Source organism: Diplotaxodon limnothrissa, linkage group LG11, assembly GCF_057381915.1.
Source record: "Diplotaxodon limnothrissa isolate DT_005_m linkage group LG11, D_limnothrissa_male_GT1.1, whole genome shotgun sequence".
In the NCBI taxonomy this organism is placed as follows: domain Eukaryota; kingdom Metazoa; phylum Chordata; class Actinopteri; order Cichliformes; family Cichlidae; genus Diplotaxodon; species Diplotaxodon limnothrissa.
Genome location: NC_140606.1, coordinates 29,868,186 through 29,890,644, shown reverse-complemented (window position 1 = coordinate 29,890,644; position 22,459 = coordinate 29,868,186). Strand labels below are relative to the sequence as shown.

Below are 22,459 nucleotides of genomic sequence, written 5' to 3'. Positions count from 1 at the left end.
TAACATAGCAAAAGCTCTGCAGCTTTTCTGTAGCATGATGAATATTGAATCACTTTGTTTCAAGGGGAAATTTGTCAGTTACTAATTTCAATCCAGGGAGGGAATTAAGGAATCGCTCATTTTCATTTGGGTGCACTGGGAATAACAATGGAACATATTGATCCTCGGGGTATTAAACGAGTTCCCAGTAGTGAAAGTGAAAGACATTTATTGTCCTTAGTGCACACTATTTAGCTTAATTCTTCATCATGAACATGTAGATTGTGAGAAAAGAAGTACAGGGCTACCAGGGGCAATGTTTTCCTGAATATTAGGAGTTCAGAGCCATATATGGGCATGTGTCTCACAGAGATGATGTCACCAGTGACTGCAGGGGCTCCCCTGCTTGGGTGTGTGCTTCTCTAGGCCAGAAAGGAAGAAGTAGGGCATGCAGATAGTATGGTGTGTGGCCAAAGGAGGGACAAATGAAAAAGAGGAATAGTTGAGCAATAATTGTTACATCCCGATAGAGCTAAAGGGGAAGACTGCAAAAGTTTATGTGAGTTCACGGTAGAATGAGACAGGAAAAACCAAGAAATAAATGCATTAGAAGCACTGTCAGAGTGCCAGCATTACACTGCACTTAAGAAAGAGAAAGTAACAGTGAGAGAGTTGAGTCTGAAAACAGCACAGAGGAGAGGCTGCTTCTAGTTTGCTCTAAGCTTGTTCCTGATCTTACTTGAAGGCTTCCTGTGTCAGCAACATGGGAAAATCAGGTAAGCAGATATTACACCCTGAAGCTTTTGATGTTTATTGTTGGCTGAACTTTGTCCCCATGTAGCTGTACAAGAGCCATGTTTGTTTACTGTCTGCATTTGTGGGCAATGCTCTTTTAAAATTAGAACAGACCACATACAGAAGTCTAAATCTAATTTCTGTCCGATGTCCTTTTCCGTTATTAATTTACTGTCCTCTTTGATGGCACTAAATTGTAAGGTAAGATTAATAGTGGTGCTGCATGCTTTCTCTCAGCCTTGTTGTTTCTGCGGGGCTGTTTCAATGTGCCTATTGTGTGAGTGCTCAAGAGACTGTGAGACTCATGAAAAGCCCCATGAGTGATAGGCACCAGTGGTGGTGGTGGTGGTATGGGGGAGGGGGCTGATCCAGATGATGTTTTCTACTTCATCACCTGTCACCAAGTTGGTACTCGCTATCTGAGGTCACTCAGGCTGTAGGTTTCAGCTTGAGTTTGTATTCTACAACCTTCCCCGAGTCTTCATGTTGCATCATTACGTCTGTTTTGTCAGAGGCTGACTTAGTCTTCCTGTCTGTCCTGTTTGTCTCCCAGCCTCAAAGCAGTTTGCTGAGGAGGTGCTGCGGTGCCACAACGACTACAGGATGAAGCACCAGGCTCCTCCGCTAAAGTTGAGCAGCAAGTTGAGCAAAGAGGCTGCCCGGTGGGTTAATGCACAAACAGATCAAATTAGAAACCTAATTAGCAAGGACTGCACATACTAGTCACTGTCAAACTGCTCCAGATAACAGTGACAGTTCCAGCGTAGCCTGTCAGATGCAATAACCACAAATTATAAAAAATATATCTTGGGTGTTTGGTTTGTTTTCATTGTGATTACAGGTTTTGTTGACAATTTGTTGTCACTAATTGCAGCTGCATTAGCATTTTATTCAAATGAAGTTTGAATAAAGCTTCATTTCCACTAGACTCTTAGAGAAGCTCCACAAGAGAGTTAAATCTCTCGAGTATGTCAGCTTGTCCACCGCTGTCAGGAAGGACCGAGGCAGCTGTCATAAAAGTCTTTCTCCATTTTCTTGAACATGTGTGATGGTGCAAAGCAACAATAACATGGCGCTAAAAACCTCTTCAGTTGTGTGATCCCTCACAGGAACATTTGAAGCACAATTAAAATGACAGTATTATTTTAAAAGCCATGTATGAACTTAACTGTAATATCTATCAGTATTCCAATATCAGTATTGGAATTTTGAGATAATCTGATGCTTGCATGGAAAACTCAGTTCACTGGAACTCGACGAATGGGGTCTGTCTCACTCTTTGTGTAAACTGACTGGGCACACAGCTCTTACAACTGTGCTTTAAACTAAGTTTAAAGCACAGTTCAGCCAAAATGGATAACAGATCTCACTGCTTCCACAACATATGTTTTTCTTTTCATCCAAAAACCCCAAATGACCTCGACAAGGAAGAATTTAACATGTATTCTGGATCCACAGCACATTGTGTGGGTCAATCAGGCCACTGCACACCTATATGAACAGCTATGCTAACATGTGAAAACTGTAGAAACTACCTTGGAATTGATTATAAATTAGAATAATCTGGACACTACTCCTGAATTATATCACTACAAAGTTCATAGGACAGCAGTTACTCCTATATGTTTGTAGTGAGTTAACTTTATGACTTTACAACATCAAATTAGTCTATGAAAATTTATTTTGACCCCTTGAAATGATCCAAGGGTTGGGCTAACCCAGATTGTTTACAGAGGAAATGGTTTCTGTTTCTGCCCCACAGGTTTAAGGTTGTTGTTCTGTTTCTTGTAGAAGTGGAGAGCAGGATATTGCAGCAAGCTTTAAAAATGTGAAAGCTCTTGAAATTATTCTTGATGAAATATGTCTGTATAAGTTCCCAATCATCCAGGTAGTCCTTTGAGCTTTTCAAAAAGAAAGAAACTAGACTTATTTAAGAAGAAAACATCTCGTCTAAGACCTTTCATCCAACAGGCTCCTTCAGTTTTTAAAGCAAAAGCTGGAGTATTGCAGATATTTTGAGTGGGGGGGGGGTCGAAGCACCTAGGAAGAGACTGATAGTCCAGTCTTGAGATCCCTTACCAGGTGCTTCAACCCCCACTCACACCTTGCCTGACAACAGCCATCTCCAAAATATCTGGAGACTGTTCACTGTTTGTTTTTAGAACTGAAGAAGTCTCTGACATGACAAGCGAAATTTCTTTCCTTTTTTCCTAGCTCTTCAATTTACTGATGAAGACTTGGACTTTTTAAAGTGTGCATCCACACATGCATCACCCAAAGTATAAATGGGAATTAACTCAAGCAGTACACTGTACAATTTTCTTTGTCTCTCTTTACAGTTATGCTGAAAGTCTGGCCAGCACACGGATCCTAAAACACAGCGTGGAGTCCAGTAGAGGGAGCTGTGGCGAAAACCTGGCTTGGGCCTCGTATGATCAGACAGGTTATTTTCTGCATTTGAATTTGTCTAAACTTTACAGTAATTCAGATGTCCTGTACATGTAGGTTTCTGTGAGAATGTGGCAGGAAAATCTAATAAGACACCTTCTTCCACAGATGCATTATTTTAGCCTGTGAAGCCTAAATTAGATCCTCTGTGGTGTCTGCCAAACCCTGCAAGTGAACAGCTGGGATCCATTTCCCTTCCACTTCAGATACTATGACTCAGTGCAGAAATATGTCAGCACAGACCGGTGTATTTCACAAGATACACACACAGTGAGGCACAGCGTGACAAAAAGTGCAGCACTGTAAGCAGGAGCTTAAGGAGGATTTGTAGAGTGCTTTCTGCTTACTGTGTGACACAAGGCTAATTTGATTTTCCTTTAAGTTCAAGCCAGTTGTTTGCATGTGCAGGTAAGGATGTGGCAGACCGCTGGTATGATGAAGTGAAACAGTACAACTTCAACCGTCCCGGTTTCTCCTCTGGCACCGGTGAGATTCATGCACATCTATCTCTGTCTTTTTTCATCTTCTTTTTTTCCAGTTTGTTGTTTTCTCTGTTTCTTTGTCGTTTTTTTGTTTACTCGATGTCAGTTTCTCCCTCTCAGTGTCACATTTATTCAGGCATGGAGAAGGTTGTTGTTATTCTTGTGCTGATGTCACACCTCAGACAACGTGCAACTGCTTGACTGTGACCAGCCAAGGAGAAACTGAGGGGAAATTACAATCCTATGCATCACTTCTAACCCTGCATGTCACATCCACTGTGCCTTAATTCCTCCAGATGGTTTCCCATAGCCTCAGACACCAGTGTACATGAGCTGGTGTAACTTAATCACACATGAAGCAGATCACTAGTAGGCCATCGCAGTGATTCACACTGAGTCATGCAAAGTTCCCTTAAGAAAGGACTAAAGCGGTCGAGGCAAGAGGAGAGATTTCGAAGCGATGAATGAGAGAGGAATTAAAATTCCTGTGTCTGCAAATATTTGGATAAACTGAAGAGCGTGTGAACTTAGCCTCAACTGTTCACTACAGTAAAAGCACGTTTCTCTCTCTCTTACGTGGTCCAGATTTTGCCTTTCTAATTTCTTTCTATTCATCATTTCTCCTTTTATATGTCGCCTAGGCCATTTCACAGCAATGGTGTGGAAGAGCACTAAACAGCTGGGTGTCGGTAAAGCCATTGCATCAGATGGTTCTTCCTTTGTGGTGGCCAGATACTACCCAGCAGGGAACATCACCAACCAGGGACACTTTGAGAATAATGTCCTCCCAGCCAAAAGCAGCTCTTAAAGAGATATTGATCTCCTGGCCTGACTCGGGCCAGAAAAGGTATTTATTCAGTTTTCCAGAAGAGAAGTTGCTGCTCGAACTGCTGTGGAGCACATTGAGGTGATAACCACTTTTTGCTGTACTACAATTTTGGATGAATTTTGATGATACAAAGCAGGCTTTAAGTCCTATGTTTATATTTTGGAAGGAACTGTGTGTGTTCATAATGAAAGATTTACCACTGTTTGATGTTTGCTAACAGTACATTTCCACTGACCATGGTGACTAATCTTATTTTATAGTTGTTGGGGTTTTTCCCCCCCTATGGCATCATTTTCCTTTTAATACGATCACAGACTGAAACAGACATACTGTCCTTCACATCTGCGTTTGATGCTGCTTTTACATGTGGGAGTTAATTCAGTCAAAGGAACAGGCAATACTCATTAACAGTGGTCATTGCTTGTAATTTGATGATTCATCTGGATCAGTGTGCAGGCTTTTTTTTTTTTAACAAAGCACCCAGTAAATGTCAAATGTAGGTAGATCACCCACACTAGCAAGTAGATATTTGTACCAAAAATGTTATGCAACAGAACACTGCACTTTAGTGTCAGTGACACATATACATAGTACGTATTATTTTCCCTTATTTTTTTTATAGTTGTGTTTAAGTTTAAATGATTAACCAGTGATCAGTCATTGTGCTCTTGCCTCTACTTGTCAAAACAGACCCAGCATTTCCTCATCTATGCCTTGTATTTTAACCACTTTTGTACAATAAAAAAAATCATTTGGCATCTCTCTGTGATTGTTTGTTTTTTTTTTTTTTTTTTTCTTTTTTGTGGCATTGTTATATGTAAGTTGTGAGGGTGAATTTTCAGTTTAGGTCACATACACTTAAGATTGCCTTCCAAAAACATTAAAACAATTACTTGTAATGTTTGTTTAAGATACAACCTGCGGCCAGTTAAATAAAGGTCATCGATATACAATATATTGTGCCAAGCATATTTTATACAGTCTTCATTTATCTCACACATTTAGGCCACAAGACAAGACAGTTTTTTGCAGTTTTGCCTTTGTACATGACCACAGTGCATTGGAAATTGACTGATCATAAATATGTATGCGTGCAGACTTTCAGCTGTAATTCAAGGGGTTTTAGAAAAAAACTGCATTAACTATTTTGGAATTACTGACATTTTTATACATCCACCTCACTCATTTTCATAGGCTCAAATCAATTAACATTAACATGGTTTTTAATATTTGCACAGTTCATCCTGCTGCTTCTATCAGCAGTCACATCATCATTCTCTTCTGTTTTTTTTCTCCATACAGGTGATCCAGGTGTTTTGTTTGTTTTTCTTTTTTTTTTCTTTCTCCCGCCCCCCCCCCCCCCCCCCCCTTCTCACCATCTCTTCTCCCCTTTGGTTTTCTTTCTCTCCCTCTCTTTCTTTCATTCTTTCTCCCTGTCCTATCCCCCAGTCATGTCTGTCCCGTTTGTAGCAACTGAAAATAAAATAAATTCATAATTATAATAAAGGTCAATCAAATGGACCAATATGGCAAGGCCATGATGATCCACTTGGTAAAATAAATCGCTTGGCATCTTTCTTGGCCTCAAGACAACAATTCTGATGGCTAAAGATCCAAACGGGACACAAAAAGTAAAAAAAAAAAAAAAAAAAAGCAGTCACATCATCAATAAACAGGCATTATATCCATATTTGACAGATGATGTGGTATGCTTTGGATCATGAGCTGTTTCTTTCCTTCTTCATACTTATTTCTTCCACCATTCTAGTACTATATATTGGAGATAAAATATCTGAATTCCAGGAGCAGGACCACGACTCCAAACATGCCCCTTCTGGGTCTTATCTATATATGACACCCCCAGTTCTAAGGGCTGTTCGTTCTTATTTCCGTGCCCCACCCTCCTTGCCCTTTTTTCAATTCCTTCACTTCTTCACTTTTCATTAGTTCATGTGCCTTTATTCACCTTTATCTACTAAATAACGCTGCAAAACCTAAACTGAGGATGTGGGCCCAGCTAATGAATCCTCTTTCATCTGTTTTCTGGAAAAGTCTAATTTGGATTTCTTGTTCTTGCTTGTAACTGGTCTTTTGCACCTTGTTGTAAAATGTCTGTATTCATATTTTCTGCATTTGTGACGGCATCTCTTGATTATAGACTTTGGCAATAAACCTTTTCAATATAATTCTTGCCTTAGTTAAATTCTGTGAAGTGGTTTTTCTTAACCATGGAAATAATTCTGCAATCATTTACTTGTCGTCTGTGATCTGTCAGACTCTTTGCTGTTGCTTAGCTGGTCAGCGCATTCTTTCTTTTTAATAATCTAACAAATTGTTGATTTAGTCACTTGGTGGATTTGGTTTTTCAGCCAACTGACGACCTTCCTCACTTGCACTGATATCGTTTAACTTCATATTTTTAAATTACAGTAAAATGCTATAAAACACTGCTTCATTCCTGCTTCATTTGTAATGAAATTACAAGAGACTGAGCCTCAACTGGCTATGAAACTGTTTTCCACTCGATTTTTCTCATTATTTTTGAGCTTTTCAAACATGGGATTTAAAATTGTTTGATTTAAAATCCCCTGTGGTGGTGTACAGATGCAAAACTGCAAGAATGATGTTTTTGTCCAATAAATTAAGGACGTAACTCTAGCATGGAATCGAATAGCACAGATTTTGCTTCCGATAACCAATCAGAAACATTTCGCCTCTTCTTTCATTTAAATATTTTCAACTTCTCCTGAAGTGAAAGTTGGCGTAAAGGATCAATATAGCATGTTTGATTTAATGAATGTGAAAGACTAATCTTTTCAGTAAGATCAGTTTCAGGGTCCAGTCAGAGCCCACGTTGGAACAGACTTTATTTAGCAGATATTGGGGATGCAACATATAGTAGCAGCGATATAGAAGAGTCAGGTGTTTAGGCTTTATAGGCTGGAATAAAGGGGTCAGGAGTTGAATCGTCTTCACCGCTCACATGGTCAGCTCCTGTGGAAATGCAGGGGAGAAAAGTGAAGGTGAGAAAGAGAAAAGGTGGAAAATTGAATTCAAGATAAATGAAAACAACAAAAATACTATCTTCACTTCTACCCAATGAAAAAGATGTGCCACTGTGGAACATATCTCTCTTTGTATATAATTAAAAGGGATACTCATTATGTGAGGCTTCATTTCCCAGTTATCTTAATAGTATTTTATCCTGCATCAAGAAACAAAACATCTGCGTCACTTGAACAGCTCCAGTTCTTATGAGAGCACTTGCTGCCATCTAGTGGCCATGAGACTGTACTGATGACCTACAGAACAGTGGAGGTTATTCAGTTACTGGGGAGAAATTCTACTTGTCATTTGTCCTCTGCTCTTTCATCTCACCCCCTCCCTGCTCACTGGCTGTGACTCATTATTTTATTCACCATCTGCCCTCCCTCCACACTCTCTGTCTTCCCCTCTCTTTCCCGCCTTCAGCCTCATCGTTTCTCACCATGATAGCATTCACAATGTCATTCTTGTTGTGTTTCAGCGCACGGACGGCTTTGGCTCGTGACACATTGGCCTGAGCCATCACCAGCTCAATGTCTCTCTGCTCAAGGCCTCCCTCATCCACCTGATGTATAGAAAGAAAGAAAGAAGCAAGGATAAAGAGAGATTTCAGAACATACGTTTTAACGGTTGTTGAAATAGGTATTCAGAAACAATAGTTCAGAAAATACCTCTTCTTCTTCCTCTTCACTCTCCTCCTTGATGGTGAGGCTGGGTGGGACAGGTGGGGCTAAGGGAGAAGAGGTCACAGGCACCTTGAATTTCTCTGCGGCTGCTTTGTGAGCCTGCTGAGACAGGTCCTCAATCTGAGGAGAGAAAAGGACCGGATAAGTAAGCTAAAACTGAAAGCTGAAACTTGAGTAACCAAATAGACAAACAGTACTCACCTTTGCCTCTCCGAACACAATATAAATGTCTGATACGGGGCTTTTGAATACATCTGGTCTGCTGATGACAAACAAGATGCTCTTGGACTTCCTAATAGTGATTCTGGTCACACCGTGGACTGGCTTCAAACCCAGCTTAGACATGGCCTAAATGCACAATAGAGAAAACAAGAATTAGGGATTGAAATGAAAGAAAAAGAATCGTATCACTTTTAATATTATATTTGACCACTTATTAAGTTTATGTAGTAGCATATAGTAGTCCAACCTTGCGGGCCTTCTTTTCACTACGGCTCTGCTTTGGCCTGTTTAACCCTTCATCCGCAGAGGAGATAGACTAGAGAAAAAACAGTTAAGTTTATGAAATAATCCATTATGCTTTTAATATGCAAATGTTGCTAATATGTTTATGCTAATATACCTAAATATAACTCATGATGCTTCTGTTTTGTTTTGTTTTTTTGCTTTTTGCAATAGCAGCAACATTTTGATTAAAGTTTGCCTTAAAGAGTAGCTGGAAATCAGGGCTGCCACTGCTACTGGCTAAATAGCAAAAAGGCTAACATCTGATGAATATTAGATTTTATGAGTTTAAAATGCAATGCTAGTTGAACAACATGTTAAACAACATGCTTGGCAAGAAGTACATTGTGTAAAATATATATACTATATATATATGTATATATACTATATACTATATACTATACATATACATATATATGGAAAGATGGTCACCTTTAAAATCCCATAGACAAACTCACCTGTGGCTCTGATGGTCTCAGTGGTTCCAGTTCTTCCAGCTCAGGAACTGAACCCTCACTCTCAGACTCATTACATGAAGCCAGCACTGAACCTTCACAAAAACAAATTCAAAGCACACATATATAAAATAAGTCCATAGGAAAACTAGAGTAAAAATAATTTGTCTATCTATCGAATGATCTTCCTAATTAGTACATAATTAGCCTATTTTAATGATAGATAGATTAATTATGTACCAATTATGTACATGAATAATCTATATCTGATATCTAATCAGTACCAGAGACTTTAATTAGCTTATTTTGATTAAAAATATAATAAAAAATCACTATGTGATATTCACGTCTTTTGCAATGTGGCTTCACAATAGTATGTAACACAACGTAGCAGTGTGCTCAACTCCAGCCTGAATAAACATGAAAATGACAGAATGCTGGCACACATTGATAAGTGCACTTTCCTTGCTGGGTAATAACACTTCATCCATAATTTAGGTTACAAACTTTGAAACAGTTTAAAATATCCTCTCTGTCAGTAAACTTATAAATGTAAGATGGAGAGAGCGTTATCACGTTGCATAACCTCAAAGAGAGAATCAAAGAGAAAGAGAAAGAGAAAGAGAGAAGGGTGGGTTGTATAACACATAGCTAAAGAAATTTTGGGGGATTTCAGTGCCCCAGAGGAGGTATGAAACCACTTACAATTGCTCTGGAATGATAGGTCAGTCTCTTCACAAATGTTGTGGCTGTGTTTCATAGGACAGCTGGGCCGCCTGCCTGTAAGTTGGTGGGTAGAGAAGGGCTGAATTTCCCTTTGATTGGCTGAACCAGAGTTTTTCTGTAGTGATCCATTTCTGCTTCCTTGAACTCCTTTGGGCTGGGATGTTTTACCTCCATCGCCCTCACTGTCTGTCTCTTCCTCAGCCAAACTAGGACCTTACAAAACACACAATGATTATCACAGCTTTTATGATAACAGTGTTAGGAAGTGTTTACCTTTTCTTTGACAAACTCGCTAACTCAAATGTTTGGATTAGAGAGGGAATGTTTGGTTTGAGGTAATCATGACTTTACTCACCTTTGCACCTGTCTTGTGTGCTCCATGTGTGACCTTGACTGACTTGTTTGTGAGACTGTACTCTTGCGTTAGCATGAGACTGGGAGTATGACTGAGACTGGGGATGGGAACTAGAGTCTGGAATACAGACTGCATCTAAATTCCCCAGCTCGGGTAAAGATGACTCCTGGGCAGACTGAAACAGACTTAATGGCATGGCAGTGGAGAATAAGGGTGAAGAGACAGTTGTGGCAGACACAGTTGATGTACTGAGGACATCAGTAATCTCTTGGAGGTTAGTGGTAGGAAGGAACTGGGAATTAGGGGTGTTCTGTGTTGTAGGGGAGGTTGACAAACGGACAGGGGTGGTGTGGCACGTGAACAGTGAAGGTTCTTGCCGTTGTTGGGCTGAGAGGTCAGGTTGGGATTCCTGCACTGGTGTGGAAAGATCATGCTCTGGGTCTGTTGAGGCACAAGGTAGAGAGCAGGAGGAAGAGGAAGAGGAAACAGGAGATGCTGAGAAGCAAAGTGGATTCAGAGAGTATGGTATGGTATTGTGGGTAATATCTATGTTGTTATCATTAATGTCCACTGTAAGTCCTCTCTGATTATCAGGTAGCGGTCTATTATCAAGAACTTCCTGCTGTACGTCTTGGTTCATCGCCACAACAATATTTAGGTTGTCTGTTGTGTGTGTGGTAGAGACATCAGGACTCGGATTGTTTTCTACCTGGAGCTGTGAACCAGATTCAACCTTGTCTGTCCCAGGCGTCTTCTGTTGACAATCCAGTGATGAAAACTTGTTGCTTGCATTATGTCCTGTCTTAGATTTGGATGTTTCTGCATTCCCCTTTGACCGTACCCCTGGTGTGTTATTTAAAGGAACAGCAGGTTTCTCTGGATCAACAACAGATTCGGGGCTAGAGGCACCTTGACTGTCTGTCAGAGGTGCCCTCTGTTTCTGCCTTCCTCTCCTTCCTTTCTTTGCATCAAATGATGTATCTGTGCAATGTCCCTCCTTGGGGCTGTCACAGGGAAAGTGCTCTGAGTCATTTTGTGCAGAACGGGATTTCCTTTCCTGTTTCTTCTTCTTATCTTTTTTTGCACCTCTCTCTTTTGCTTTCTCTTCCACTTTGTCTTCTTCATTGTCTTCCCCTGAGTTATAAACAACATGCTGTTGTTCTCTAAAGGCATCTTTAGTCTTTGGTTCATCGACAACTTTGTCCATGAGGGGACTGCCATCACATTTTCTTTGGCTTTCTGTCTGAGACTCCATTATCTCTGTTTCTGACAAAGAACCAGTATTGACCTTTTCTTGACAAGCTTTACTTGGTTTGGAATCATCGGATTTGCATTTAGGAGTGAATGATCCAAAGGAGCCCTGTACCAAAGAAAATGATGTGTCACTCTCTGGAGTGATTGTCTGACACTCTGGGCCTGTATGACTTCTTAAGTTGGTTTCATTTTTTAAATCAAAGTGTTTGTTTGTTGCAGCTGCATCTGAGTGAGTTTCAGTTAATGGCACAGAGATGCTGGAGCCACCTTTCTCGGGGAATGGTGTCTGTGTTGTTTCTGGTGTCTGGTTTATCAAACTATCTGTTGATTTCCTGTCTCCATCAGGAATCATGTCCGAAACCTGAGGTGGCATCTCCTCAAGTGGAATATTAGAGACAGAGTCTCTAATACTGACACTCACACTCTGGTGTCTGACTTCCTCTGACAGAGCATTGAGACTCCCATGAGCAGAGCCAAATGCAGACTCACTGTTATTGTTACAATTCTTCCAAGTGTTTTGTATTTGTGTTTCTGTGTTATCGCCGTCATTGTGTGGATTTAGATTACTGATATCATCCTCCAGGAAGCTGGCGTTCCCGTCTTCTCCCCCTCCTTCTACTGAAATCTCCTCAGTGGACTTACAGCGTGCCAAGTTGGACTCAGAAACTCCCTCTCCAACCAGTTCTTCGGTATCTGTTTGGTGCTTCTCTCCATGCAAACTGTTGTTATCGTCTTCATCTAGCATAGACCCGAGAACATTATCATAATTTCTGCATTCTTCACTGTTCATGTTAGAAACCATGGCCGTCTGCTTGCTTTGGCCTTCTGCATCACACATGAGCAAACTTTCCGCCTCTAACTCATACCTCTTCCCCAGAGACAATGATAGAGATTCCCCTGCTCCCCAGACACCAAACTCAGCCTCTGCTCCTAATCCAAGACTGAACCCCATTCCCACCCTGGTGTCACACCATGCCCCTGCTACAGAACCCATCTCTCTGCTTGTGTCCATTTCTGAATTTTCCCTTTTCGGAGAGATGGCAAAAGGTGAGTGTGGGGAACCAACAGCTCCCAGTACTCCCTCATCAGTACTGAGGGTGTTTTCCCTTAGGTTCTCCTGGGAAGAGTCACCAGGGCAGTGTTCAGGTGTTAGGGCCAGATTGTCAGCTAGTTCTGAGATGACTTCTGGAGAGGCCGAAACAGGGATATTACTGGGATTGGGACTAGGGTCTTTAGGACAAGATAGAAGAGGAACACCTTTATTCAAGTCATTAGTAGCAATGACATTGTTCAGAGACGGACCAGAATCACTGATTCTACACTCCACACTCACTGACTCTGCTGAAGCATTCCCATTCTTCTGGTCAAGGTCAATATCAGACTCACTGTGAATACTGGTTCTGCACATGGCCTCTGCCCCTACAGGCACATCATATTTACTGCAGAAAGACTTTGACAACACACGTCTACTTGCTCCCACAGTCCTTTGGCTTTCAGAGTGATAGTGGCGAGGCTTGATGAGCAATTTGAAAGAATCTCTTTCTGGCCCATTTATGGGCTCAGTTACTGAGTTATCACTGTGTAATTTCAAAGAGTCTCTTTCTGGTTCTTTTTCCACTGTGCCACTATTACTGGGCAATTTGAAATCAACATCTTTGCCCTGGTGATCTTCTTCTGGAAAAACTGAAATGTTCTGGTCTGTTGTTTCCTGCACAGAAGTAGCAGAGGGAGGAATGTGGGACATGTGGGACTCTGTTGCAAAAGAAGGTGACACATGGCTGGTATCAGGAGTGGAGGAAGGGTTAAAAAAGGGACTGGGCTTAGGCCCCTCAAGAGGATTGGAGAAAAAATCAAGATAAGTCATTTCACTCTCATTTGCACTCTTATTCGGGTCGTCGGAGTCTGACAGAGAAGAATTCGCTTCTGCAGGACAGGATAGTTTCTGGTGATCCAGTGGTTTGTCTGTGCTTGCTTGTAGAGGGAAATGTTTTGCCTGACCTGTTTCGCTGGTAGATTCTAGTTCAGGGTCTGATTGGGTCTCAGGGATTTTACATGCATCCACAGGACTGGGATCTACATTGTTTCCTTTAGGGTGGGCAGTGGCTTCAGACAGACAGGTGGTTTTGCAGCGATCCGCTAGTTCATCCATGCTCTGCTGTGAGGGCAAAGGTTCATTTTGTACTGTGTCACTGACAGTTGCCCGTTCAGGTTCTGATTGTATTTGACCTGGATCAGGTCCATCTGCTGATGTGGGCTCTAATGATTGTGCATGCCTCTCAGTGCTGTACAGACGTTCGTCTTTCTCCCCGTTGTAGGAGGCAGAATCTGATGACTCCTCTGTATCGTCTTGGAAACAAAAAGACTCATCCAACCCCTCATTAAGAGAAGTTTCTGAAAGCGAATGAAGGAAGGATGCTGAGCTATCCTCATCTGTGGGATCCTCCACTGCTCTGCTATGACATTCATCATCGTCGTCCTCATCTTCTTCTTCTTCCTCCTCCTCCTCTTCGTCCTCTTCTACCACTTTCACTTCCACCTTAGCTTCCTCGCCTGACTCTTTACGGTCATCACTGCCATCATCTTTATTAGTTTTCTCATATTCATCACAGCTGACAGCACCATTAGCATTACCATCAAAATCATCATCATAATCATAATCGTCATCCTCTTCGTCTTCATCGTCATCTTCTACATCTGCCTCCTCTTCTCCCGCTGCATAGGCATCAACGTCCTTTTCTTCGTTTCTGTCATTAACTTCTATTTCATTCTCTTCTTCAGTGGGGAAGAGAGTGATTTCCATTGAATCAGCCTTAAAGATAAGGCTGGTGTGAAGGGGAAAGGAGATGAGGGAGGCAGGGATCATCCTCTCCTCCTCTGGTATATCATCAGCACAGGCTGCCTGGGATAGTATGAAGGAACTGGGACCAAGCCTATCAAACGCTCCAGGAAAGAAGGCATCCAGGGAGAGGACAGGTGAGTCAGGGCTAAGGCTTGATGAGGCCATGGTCATGTTCTCTGTGTCAGGAGTCAAGGCGGTTGAAGGAGGCTCTTGGTGGACATCCATCTGTCCATAATGTTCCTCTGATACGCATGCCTCAAGTTGCAGTCTCAGTCCCGACTGGATAGGTCTAGACGACTCAGCTCTTTCTATACTGTCCTCATCTAGAGGGCAGAGTGAACTTTCATAACCCCCTCCATCCTCCTGGGAGTCACTACTGCTACTGCTCCTCAGAGGGGATGTGTCCTCAGTTACCCAGCAGGGGCGACAGCTTTCTCTAGAAACACTGACCTCGTCCCCTTTTAAAATTTCTTCCTCCTCAACTATGACTGTGTCTGTTATACCTGTTGGGGAATTCAAAACAAAATCCCCCTCATGGTACAGACAGAAGTCCCCTGCCCTTTCTTCCTCGCGTTCTGGAACTATTCTTCCCTTTTCCTCCCCAACTTCATCTCCAATTTCAGACAAGGACCCCACAAAACAAGCAGGAGCCTCCTGTGTTTCTTCTGTGAGGAGTGGATTTGGAGATGTGGAGGGGGAGGTGGAAGATGTGTAAGAGGAGGTCCAGCTGCCTCCCTCTGCTGTGATGTAAGAGCCAGAAGGAGAAGTGAGAGGGGAACAGAGGTCCTCACTGTCAGAGGGAGAACCAGGGGACAGTGGAGAGACAGGGGAGCCAGGATATGAATGATGTTTCAGGTGTGAAGAGCGAGATGCCATTTTAATTGGGGTAGAAGGAGCAGTGTAGTAAAGGTCAGGGTCAAGACATGAGGGGACACCCACTCGTAGTGGGTCAACAGCACAGACTGGCTCAGAAAAGGACAAAGCAACTGGACAGGAAGGCTCAGAAAAAGAGTGGGAAGGCACTTCATCTTGAGAGAGGCTTTGACACTCTTCTTTTTTCTCCATCAAGCTGTCATCTGTCGTGAGTGACCCTGGGGAGGTAGAGGGAGGGAGCAGGGGGTTGTGAAAAGGCATAGGGAGAGTCGCTGAGGGGTCTGCACGGTCTTTTTGCTGAGCCTCCTGTTTTGGGGATTGATTTTCCTCTTTTCTTGTTTCCAACTGAGTCTCTTTTGCCTGTGCCTGAGGATCTGAAAAGCTTTGAATATCTGGTAAAGGTACAGCCTGATCACTTGGGGCAGTAAAGGGATTCCCTTTCTTGATCTCTGTTGTTTTCAGCAGTGTTTCTTCACCCATCACCACCCTTGTATCAATAGTTTGTGGCTCCTGGTAGTCACTCTCCACCTCAGAACCAGTTAAGACCTGGGAATAAAACATTTTACATACACAATTACAAATGTTCATAATGGTATCCTAAGTGCTATGAAGCTACAACATGATCAAACACACATACATGCACGCACACACAAGACACGCACCTTGATTCGCTCCATCTTAACAGGGACATGGCGGCCACATGGTCCATGGCCACCTAATTTTCCAGACAGTCTGGGTGTGCTGTTGTTGCGATGATCGGAGCCTTCAGGTTGAGGTCTTGGGGTACCAGAAGAGCTAGGGGACACATGAAATAGTCGTGGTCCAAATGGAGAAGTGCATGCTGGGAGCAGCTTTTGTGGAGTACTGGGAGAGGGACTAGAACCACTGTCACTCGGGGATGAACCACTGTCACTTGGTGTGGAGTCAGTAGATGGGTGTCTGGTCATGTCTGAAAAAGAGAAATGAAAATAAATCAACTTCATAAGTAAAAGAAAAAAAGATCAAAACAAATATTAACCTCCTATGACCCGAACTCTTCCACGACATGCATTTTTGATTTCTCTTTGATATTTGGGCTGACTGGGGCCAGATGAATGTAAAAACAAAGAATTATCAGATTTTTTTTTACCTGATTTTTGTTTCTAAAAAAAATGAGAGACGCATATACGGATATTTGTTTAAAATTTCAATAGCACAGTAGAAGTATAATGTCCTCATAAGTGGATATCAGACCCTTGTTGAGCAAAATTGAATATTTTGGTCTAAATAACCCAAAATGTGATGTCCACATATGTGGACACCAGGTCCTAGGAGGTTAAGAGTTCGGATATTAATACATTTGAACTCTGAGGAATTAACAAAAATATCATATAAGCAAGCTGACTAAATCACCTTAGTACCACGGCACTAGACGTGATGTGGAAAGTCATGCCTCTTTTATTGTATAATATTAGACTTTAGATTTCTGTGTTTGAGTTTCACTTATCTTAGCCCACACATTAGTTCAGAAAGAGCAAAAGAAAATTACACCAAAATGCCAGTCAGTAAACAAATACCCCTCAGCTCTCATGACACAGCAAATGGCTTTCAGTAGAAAAAAAAGAGTACTGAGACTTAAAACAAGACTGTTTTAATGTATTTATTATTATTATTTTTGTAATGCGTGCGGCAATCCTCCAAAAGCTTGGTCTCTATAGATGGAAGTCAGAAACAATGTTTCTTCACATACACAAGAATCTTTACCTCTGCACGTCTCTTTCACAATTAGCACAATTAGCCAGAGGCAAAATAAGCTGTTATTCTATTACAGCGTTCTCTGTCCTCTTGTCCTTCTGGACCTTGTTATCATTTTGTATCCTCACCTGTCATTGGGAATGGAGAAATCACTGAGATGAAATGTCAGGCTGAATGAAGGAAATGAATCAAGAGGGAGTAGAGGAAGTCTTGGGTATGAGTAAGAAAGTAAAAAGCAAGAAGATAAAAAAAATTTAAAATTCTATTTGTCATCTTAAATCAGTTCTTTGATGCTCTTTGATTACTACAATGCAAAATTGTACTTTTTTCAAAATATCCCTCAGAAGATATGCTCTAAGCTCTTTGTCATCCACACACCGAGAACAGAAACCTCATTTAACTGGGCCATTTGTAGGGTGACCTCAATTCACATGCTGATTGGTCATTACAACACACAAGTGGCTCAGCTCAGTGCCAGCCACATATACACCCTCACTGACACATGCACGTGTTTTGTTCTCCATGGAGCATAGATATCACATTCACTTACTGTTATGTAGCTCATTCTTTCTATCACTCCCTTATATTACCCCTTAGCCTTTTCCTAGCTGATCCTCGCTTTGGCTCTGCTTTGTACGCAGATGTATCTAGCAGGGCGTAGTAGTAACTAAGCACATGCTCTTTTCTTCTCCTCCCTCGCTACTGTCCTGCCCTCCCTGGGGAGGTGGCAGATGCAAGCATCAGCACTTAGAAGCTCTTCCCGATCACTGCTCCAATATTAAGATGAAGGTGTGTTTGTGTGTGTGCTGAGTCACGCCACATAGACTAAAAGCTGCTGTTAGGTCAGAGAGATGCACAATACATAATACACAAAAGACAACTCTTCTGCTACAGCACAGCCTAGTCTCAACGGAACATAAACAGGCTGATTCTGATTGTCTTCTCCTGCAGGAGCTCAACAAAACCTCACTATGCTACGGTGACAAAGGCTAATATAGCACTGGTTTTCAACAGCATATCTGAGTTCAAGAAAATCAAGCAATATATACCTTGAAAACACATCTAGAAATGCTCTATCGTGCTTTAGTGACAATCATAGGAAGTACATAAAAACTGTTTGGCTAGGCTGCTAAATAAGTCAGTGACATAATACGACTGCCTGGCCTTGGAGCCTGGTCTCAGGGAATGCAGTTAATCTGAGCACCTAGCTTGCTGTATGAAGAACAGGCCGCAGTTGAGCAGACTAAAGCTGCGTCACAGTGGATGCAGTGCTGGATTTGCCACCCCCAAGAGCGAGTCTCTGATCTATCTATCTATCTATCTATCTATCTATCTATCTATCTATCTATCTATCTATCTATCTATCTATCTATACTCTAATAAGATCAAAGTAATTTATAATTATAATATATAACAATATAATGTATAATATAATACAATAGAATGATTATAAAGTTTAAGGTAAAACTTTCACTATAACCTATAACCATATTTAATGATCTTATATAGTAAACAATAAACAACAAAAATAATGAAAGCTCTTGTACCTGTGAGGTTGTGTTTTTGTGTTAAACTGTGCTCTGCCATGCTGCTGTGTCATGTTCCTGTTGAAGCTGGGGGGTAGGGAGGAGCTACGCCACACTGCTCTGCACTTACAGCTTGCATAAAACTGATGTAGAGATGGGGATGCGGATGTGGCATGAACATGGGGCAGTGGGAGGAGTGATAGAGACTACGGGGGCCAGATTTAGGGTGGGGGTAAGAGCACTGGGAATCCGATGAGGACTGAGGCTGGATGCTGGGGGGGGGGCAGTTACACAATGAAATTAGTCGGTACATACAATACTGTGGTAGCTGAAAGGAACAGATTGCTAATTTGGATTCTGTAATGGGGAGTAAAAGGAGATGAGGTAAGAGTTGATGTCTAGGGGTGGAATCTCTTGGGAGGCTGCTAATAGCTGCAAGGGGGAAGGAGAGGCAACATGCAGTTTACCGAGGAAGCAAACATGCAACTGAATCACAGCTTACTCAGCCTGCACATGTCAGACACACAGAAATCACCCAGGTCTAAAGTGAGATCTCCCAGGTACTTTTGAGCAGTTAGTGCTTGTCAAATAATCCTTTACCTTTGCTTTTCTTCCTGCTAATACTTCAGTCCTTCCTATCCTATCTGTTAAATACTACTTGCTCAACACAGTCTTGAGCCTTTCTTCTCGATTACGCCCTGGTCTCTGTCTCAATTAGTATCAATGGAAACCCTCTCCTTTCCCAGTGCTCAAGCCCAGTGGTCCTACCTGGTCCAGGGAGCCCTGTTTCCTCAGGTTCCTGCCCTGGATGCTTGTCGCTGGGCACGGATCTGTGAGTGCTCTCCCCCGGCATGCTTCTCGCTGGCTGTCTTTGACTCTGACGCAACGATAAACCATACAGCCAGAACAGACAAGGTGAACGAGGAGAGAGAGTGAGAGTGAGAAAGAAGAAGAAGGGGAGGGGGATATGAATGCTCAGCGACCCAACACTCAGATCTTCCCTGCAGCACGTGTCTGCCTCTATGTGTGTGTGTGTGTGTGTTTGTGTGTGAAAGAGAATGAGGCAAACAGAGAATGAAAGAGGGAGAGTCAGAGATGGGAGTATAGGCTGGTCTCTCTCTGTGGTGCAGCACAGTGATGCTGCTGTTGTGGGCGTGTGCTTCAGAGCCTCATGATCCAGTTCATCGGTGTGTGCGTGGTGTGTGTGTGTGTGTGTGTGTGTAGAATCTGAGAGGGAGCTGCAGTATTCTCTCTTGATGCCCAGTTCCTGCTTTCCTCCCTCCTCCTCTTCCTCGCATCTTCCATCCTCCGTGTATCTCTCTCCCTCCTCTCCTCCCTGGTCCCCCACCCTTCCCTTCACGCCCATCCAAGCTATGACTGGATCTTTGGAGATGATGTCAGCACATTTCTGCTGATCTCTCAGTGCTGCCCCCAACCTTAAAGGAAAGAAGCGGTACTGCAAAAACAAGAGTGAAATGGATAAATCAAATGGAAAACAAAACAGACAGTGGAAAGAGAAACCTGGAACACAGAGAATCGAATGCGCAGAAATGAATCCTGAAAGTATACTGCTGATTACACCCTCTGCCTCCTGCTCTGATTTGATCCAACAGGAATCAGGAAGGAGATATTTGCCCCAAGGGCCACTAAAACATCTGCTTCTGCCCTCCATCTTCATCTCTCATTAAGACAGCATCATTTAAAAAGCCAATTCAAAGTGCCTTACAAAGACTAAGTGGGTAATAGATGGTGTTAATCTTTGAGCAAAGGATTTTGGGACCTCAAGCTATGCTTATAGCGGCTCACTCTGATAGTTAGATGAGGAACATGCACATGAGTATTCTGTTGGGGTCATTTTGTAGGGCTCTAGGAGCACTCCTCCTGTTCCTCCTCCTACAAAGGCGCAGATACAAGTCCTGCTGCCAGGCTGATTCCCTCCTAAGGCCCTATCCTTGTGTAACAGCCATTCTCCTGGTATCTCTCTTCAGACTCTGCTGGGAGATACAGAAAACCTTCTTGCAAGGAGTTGGTTTAGCTGTAACTTGAATGGGCTGCAGGTACAATATCATACGACATGCAGTGGACACTTGCAACAAGCAAAACTGGAGTAAAATCAGTCAGGGGGGATAAGGAGATAGCAATGACCCGTAGCCACCACCTGCAAAACCATCAATTTTCAGGAGGGTCGTCTTGTTCACCTGGCTTACAGTGGTTTATGCCTCCATTCTGAATGGACTGATATTGCTTAAGTTGAGGTGACTTTGTGTTATACTGTGATGATCAAGTATCACACTCTTTTGAGCTTTTGTACTTTATAATGCTCAAGTAATCTAGTTCTAAGATACCTGATAGACCAAAGTCTGTTGTTGATATGGTTGATGGGCTAATTCTTTTGTATATTTAAGTGATATGCCAAATATTTCTCATCTAAAGGGGAAAAATAAAATAACAGCAGGCCAGAAACTGTCATGGTCCTGGGCCATGTGGGCCCAGTATTCTTAGTTTTCATGTATTTTTGTATTTTGTTCTTTATTTAGGCCATGCTTCCTGGGTTGATCTGTTACGTTGTTCCTTATGTGTTTTCCCTTCGTGACTCTTACCCCCTGTGTGCCCCTCTGTGTATTTATGAGCCCTCGTCTCTCTTTGTGCTTTATTCTATGTTTTCCCCAGCCCGTTATGTCTGCGTTCTCCCCGTGCTCTCTCTCCTCCTGTTTGAACCTCTGTGTACTTCCTGCTTTACTTTGCCCATCTCCCATCAGTGTTACGTTCACTCCTGCCGTGTCTTGTTATGATTATCAGTGTCACCTGTGTTCCCCGTGTGCATCCACTTCCCCTGATCATCCCTCATGTGTATTTAGTCTCTGTGTTTCGTACAGTCTGTGTCGCGTCGTCTGTGTTCCCACCCTCCGTGTTTCCATGCCCGGTCTATTATATTCCAAGTCATAGCCTTACCTTAGTTTATTCCCAGTTTAGGTTTCTGTTTAGTTATTGCTCTTGTGCTGCCCTTATTCTGGTTTGCTTCTGTTGTATTCATCAGCCACAATAAAAGGCTCGCTTTTGTTTAAGTCCACTTCCTTATCACTCGTGTCTGCACCTGAGTCCTCCACGCACTTTCCACTCGGTCCGTCACAGCGGACCGTGACAGAAACAGAGTGGCAATACTGTTTCAGTGAAGCTATAATTGATAATAACAGCCTCAAATTGCAACAAGAAACAAAGTAACAGTAGAACAAAGAAACTCATCAATCAAAACCACAGAAGAAGAATAAAGATTTTCATTGGGACTGAAGCTGCTATAATTAGATCAGATGTGAATAATCATGGAGGTGATTTCATGTGTGTGCAGTTAAAAAAGCTTCTGTTTGTTTGCTTCAGACTCCATAATGACCTAAGAGCTCTCGATACTAGGTTTATTCTTCATGAGAAATGTGTTTAGAGCCAAGACTGCTTAAATGGTAAATGGACTGATTCTTATATAGCGCTTTTCTACTCTCCCAGAGTACTCAAAGCACTGTATACAACATGCCTCATTCACACCCAGTTCTAAACACAAGTGCAAACTAATCTACATTCACACTCTGATGAACACATCAGAGAGCAACTTGGGGTTAGTATCTCGCTCAAGGATACTTGACATGCAGACTGGGGAAGCAAAGGATCGAACCACCAACCTTCCAATCAGTAGCTGATCTACCACCTGAGCCACAGCCACCCCTGCTTATTAACATTACATTAATATACAGCAGCACTTTAGCATAAGCTAATGCTGTGTTACACTCTTGGGGTATTAAAGTATTAAAATAGTTACTCCTGAAAATGAAACCACGAATGAGCTCCTCTTGGCAGGATACGTGACCTTTAATGTCTTTCTTCGAGATAATAGAGCTTGAGCGTGTCATGCAAAGCTGTGATTAAAATTATTCTCAGAT

At 42.2% G+C, this 22,459-nt stretch overlaps 2 protein-coding genes across 2 annotated transcripts; one reads left to right on the top strand and one right to left on the bottom strand.

The window, feature by feature from the left end:
* The first annotated feature begins 426 nt into the window (after nucleotides 1-426).
* On the top strand, nucleotides 427-5,253 carry glipr2l (GLI pathogenesis-related 2, like). The gene is made up of 5 exons (XM_085365701.1): nucleotides 427-755; nucleotides 1,328-1,436; nucleotides 3,114-3,217; nucleotides 3,631-3,708; nucleotides 4,346-5,253. Exons 1-5 carry the CDS (start codon nucleotides 743-745, stop codon nucleotides 4,510-4,512), a joined length of 471 nt encoding a protein of 156 aa, XP_085221827.1. The 5' UTR covers nucleotides 427-742; the 3' UTR covers nucleotides 4,513-5,253.
* Nucleotides 5,254-7,459: 2,206 nt separating this feature from the next.
* On the bottom strand, nucleotides 7,460-19,383 carry nacad (NAC alpha domain containing). Its single transcript, XM_085364925.1, has 11 exons — nucleotides 19,299-19,383; nucleotides 15,933-16,219; nucleotides 10,305-15,816; nucleotides 9,929-10,162; nucleotides 9,227-9,318; nucleotides 8,734-8,802; nucleotides 8,466-8,612; nucleotides 8,250-8,384; nucleotides 8,021-8,143; nucleotides 7,769-7,835; nucleotides 7,460-7,527 (listed from the first exon to the last, which is right to left on the bottom strand). Exons 1-11 carry the CDS (start codon nucleotides 19,381-19,383, stop codon nucleotides 7,460-7,462), a joined length of 6,819 nt encoding a protein of 2,272 aa, XP_085221051.1.
* Between the last annotated feature and the right edge of the window lie 3,076 nt (nucleotides 19,384-22,459).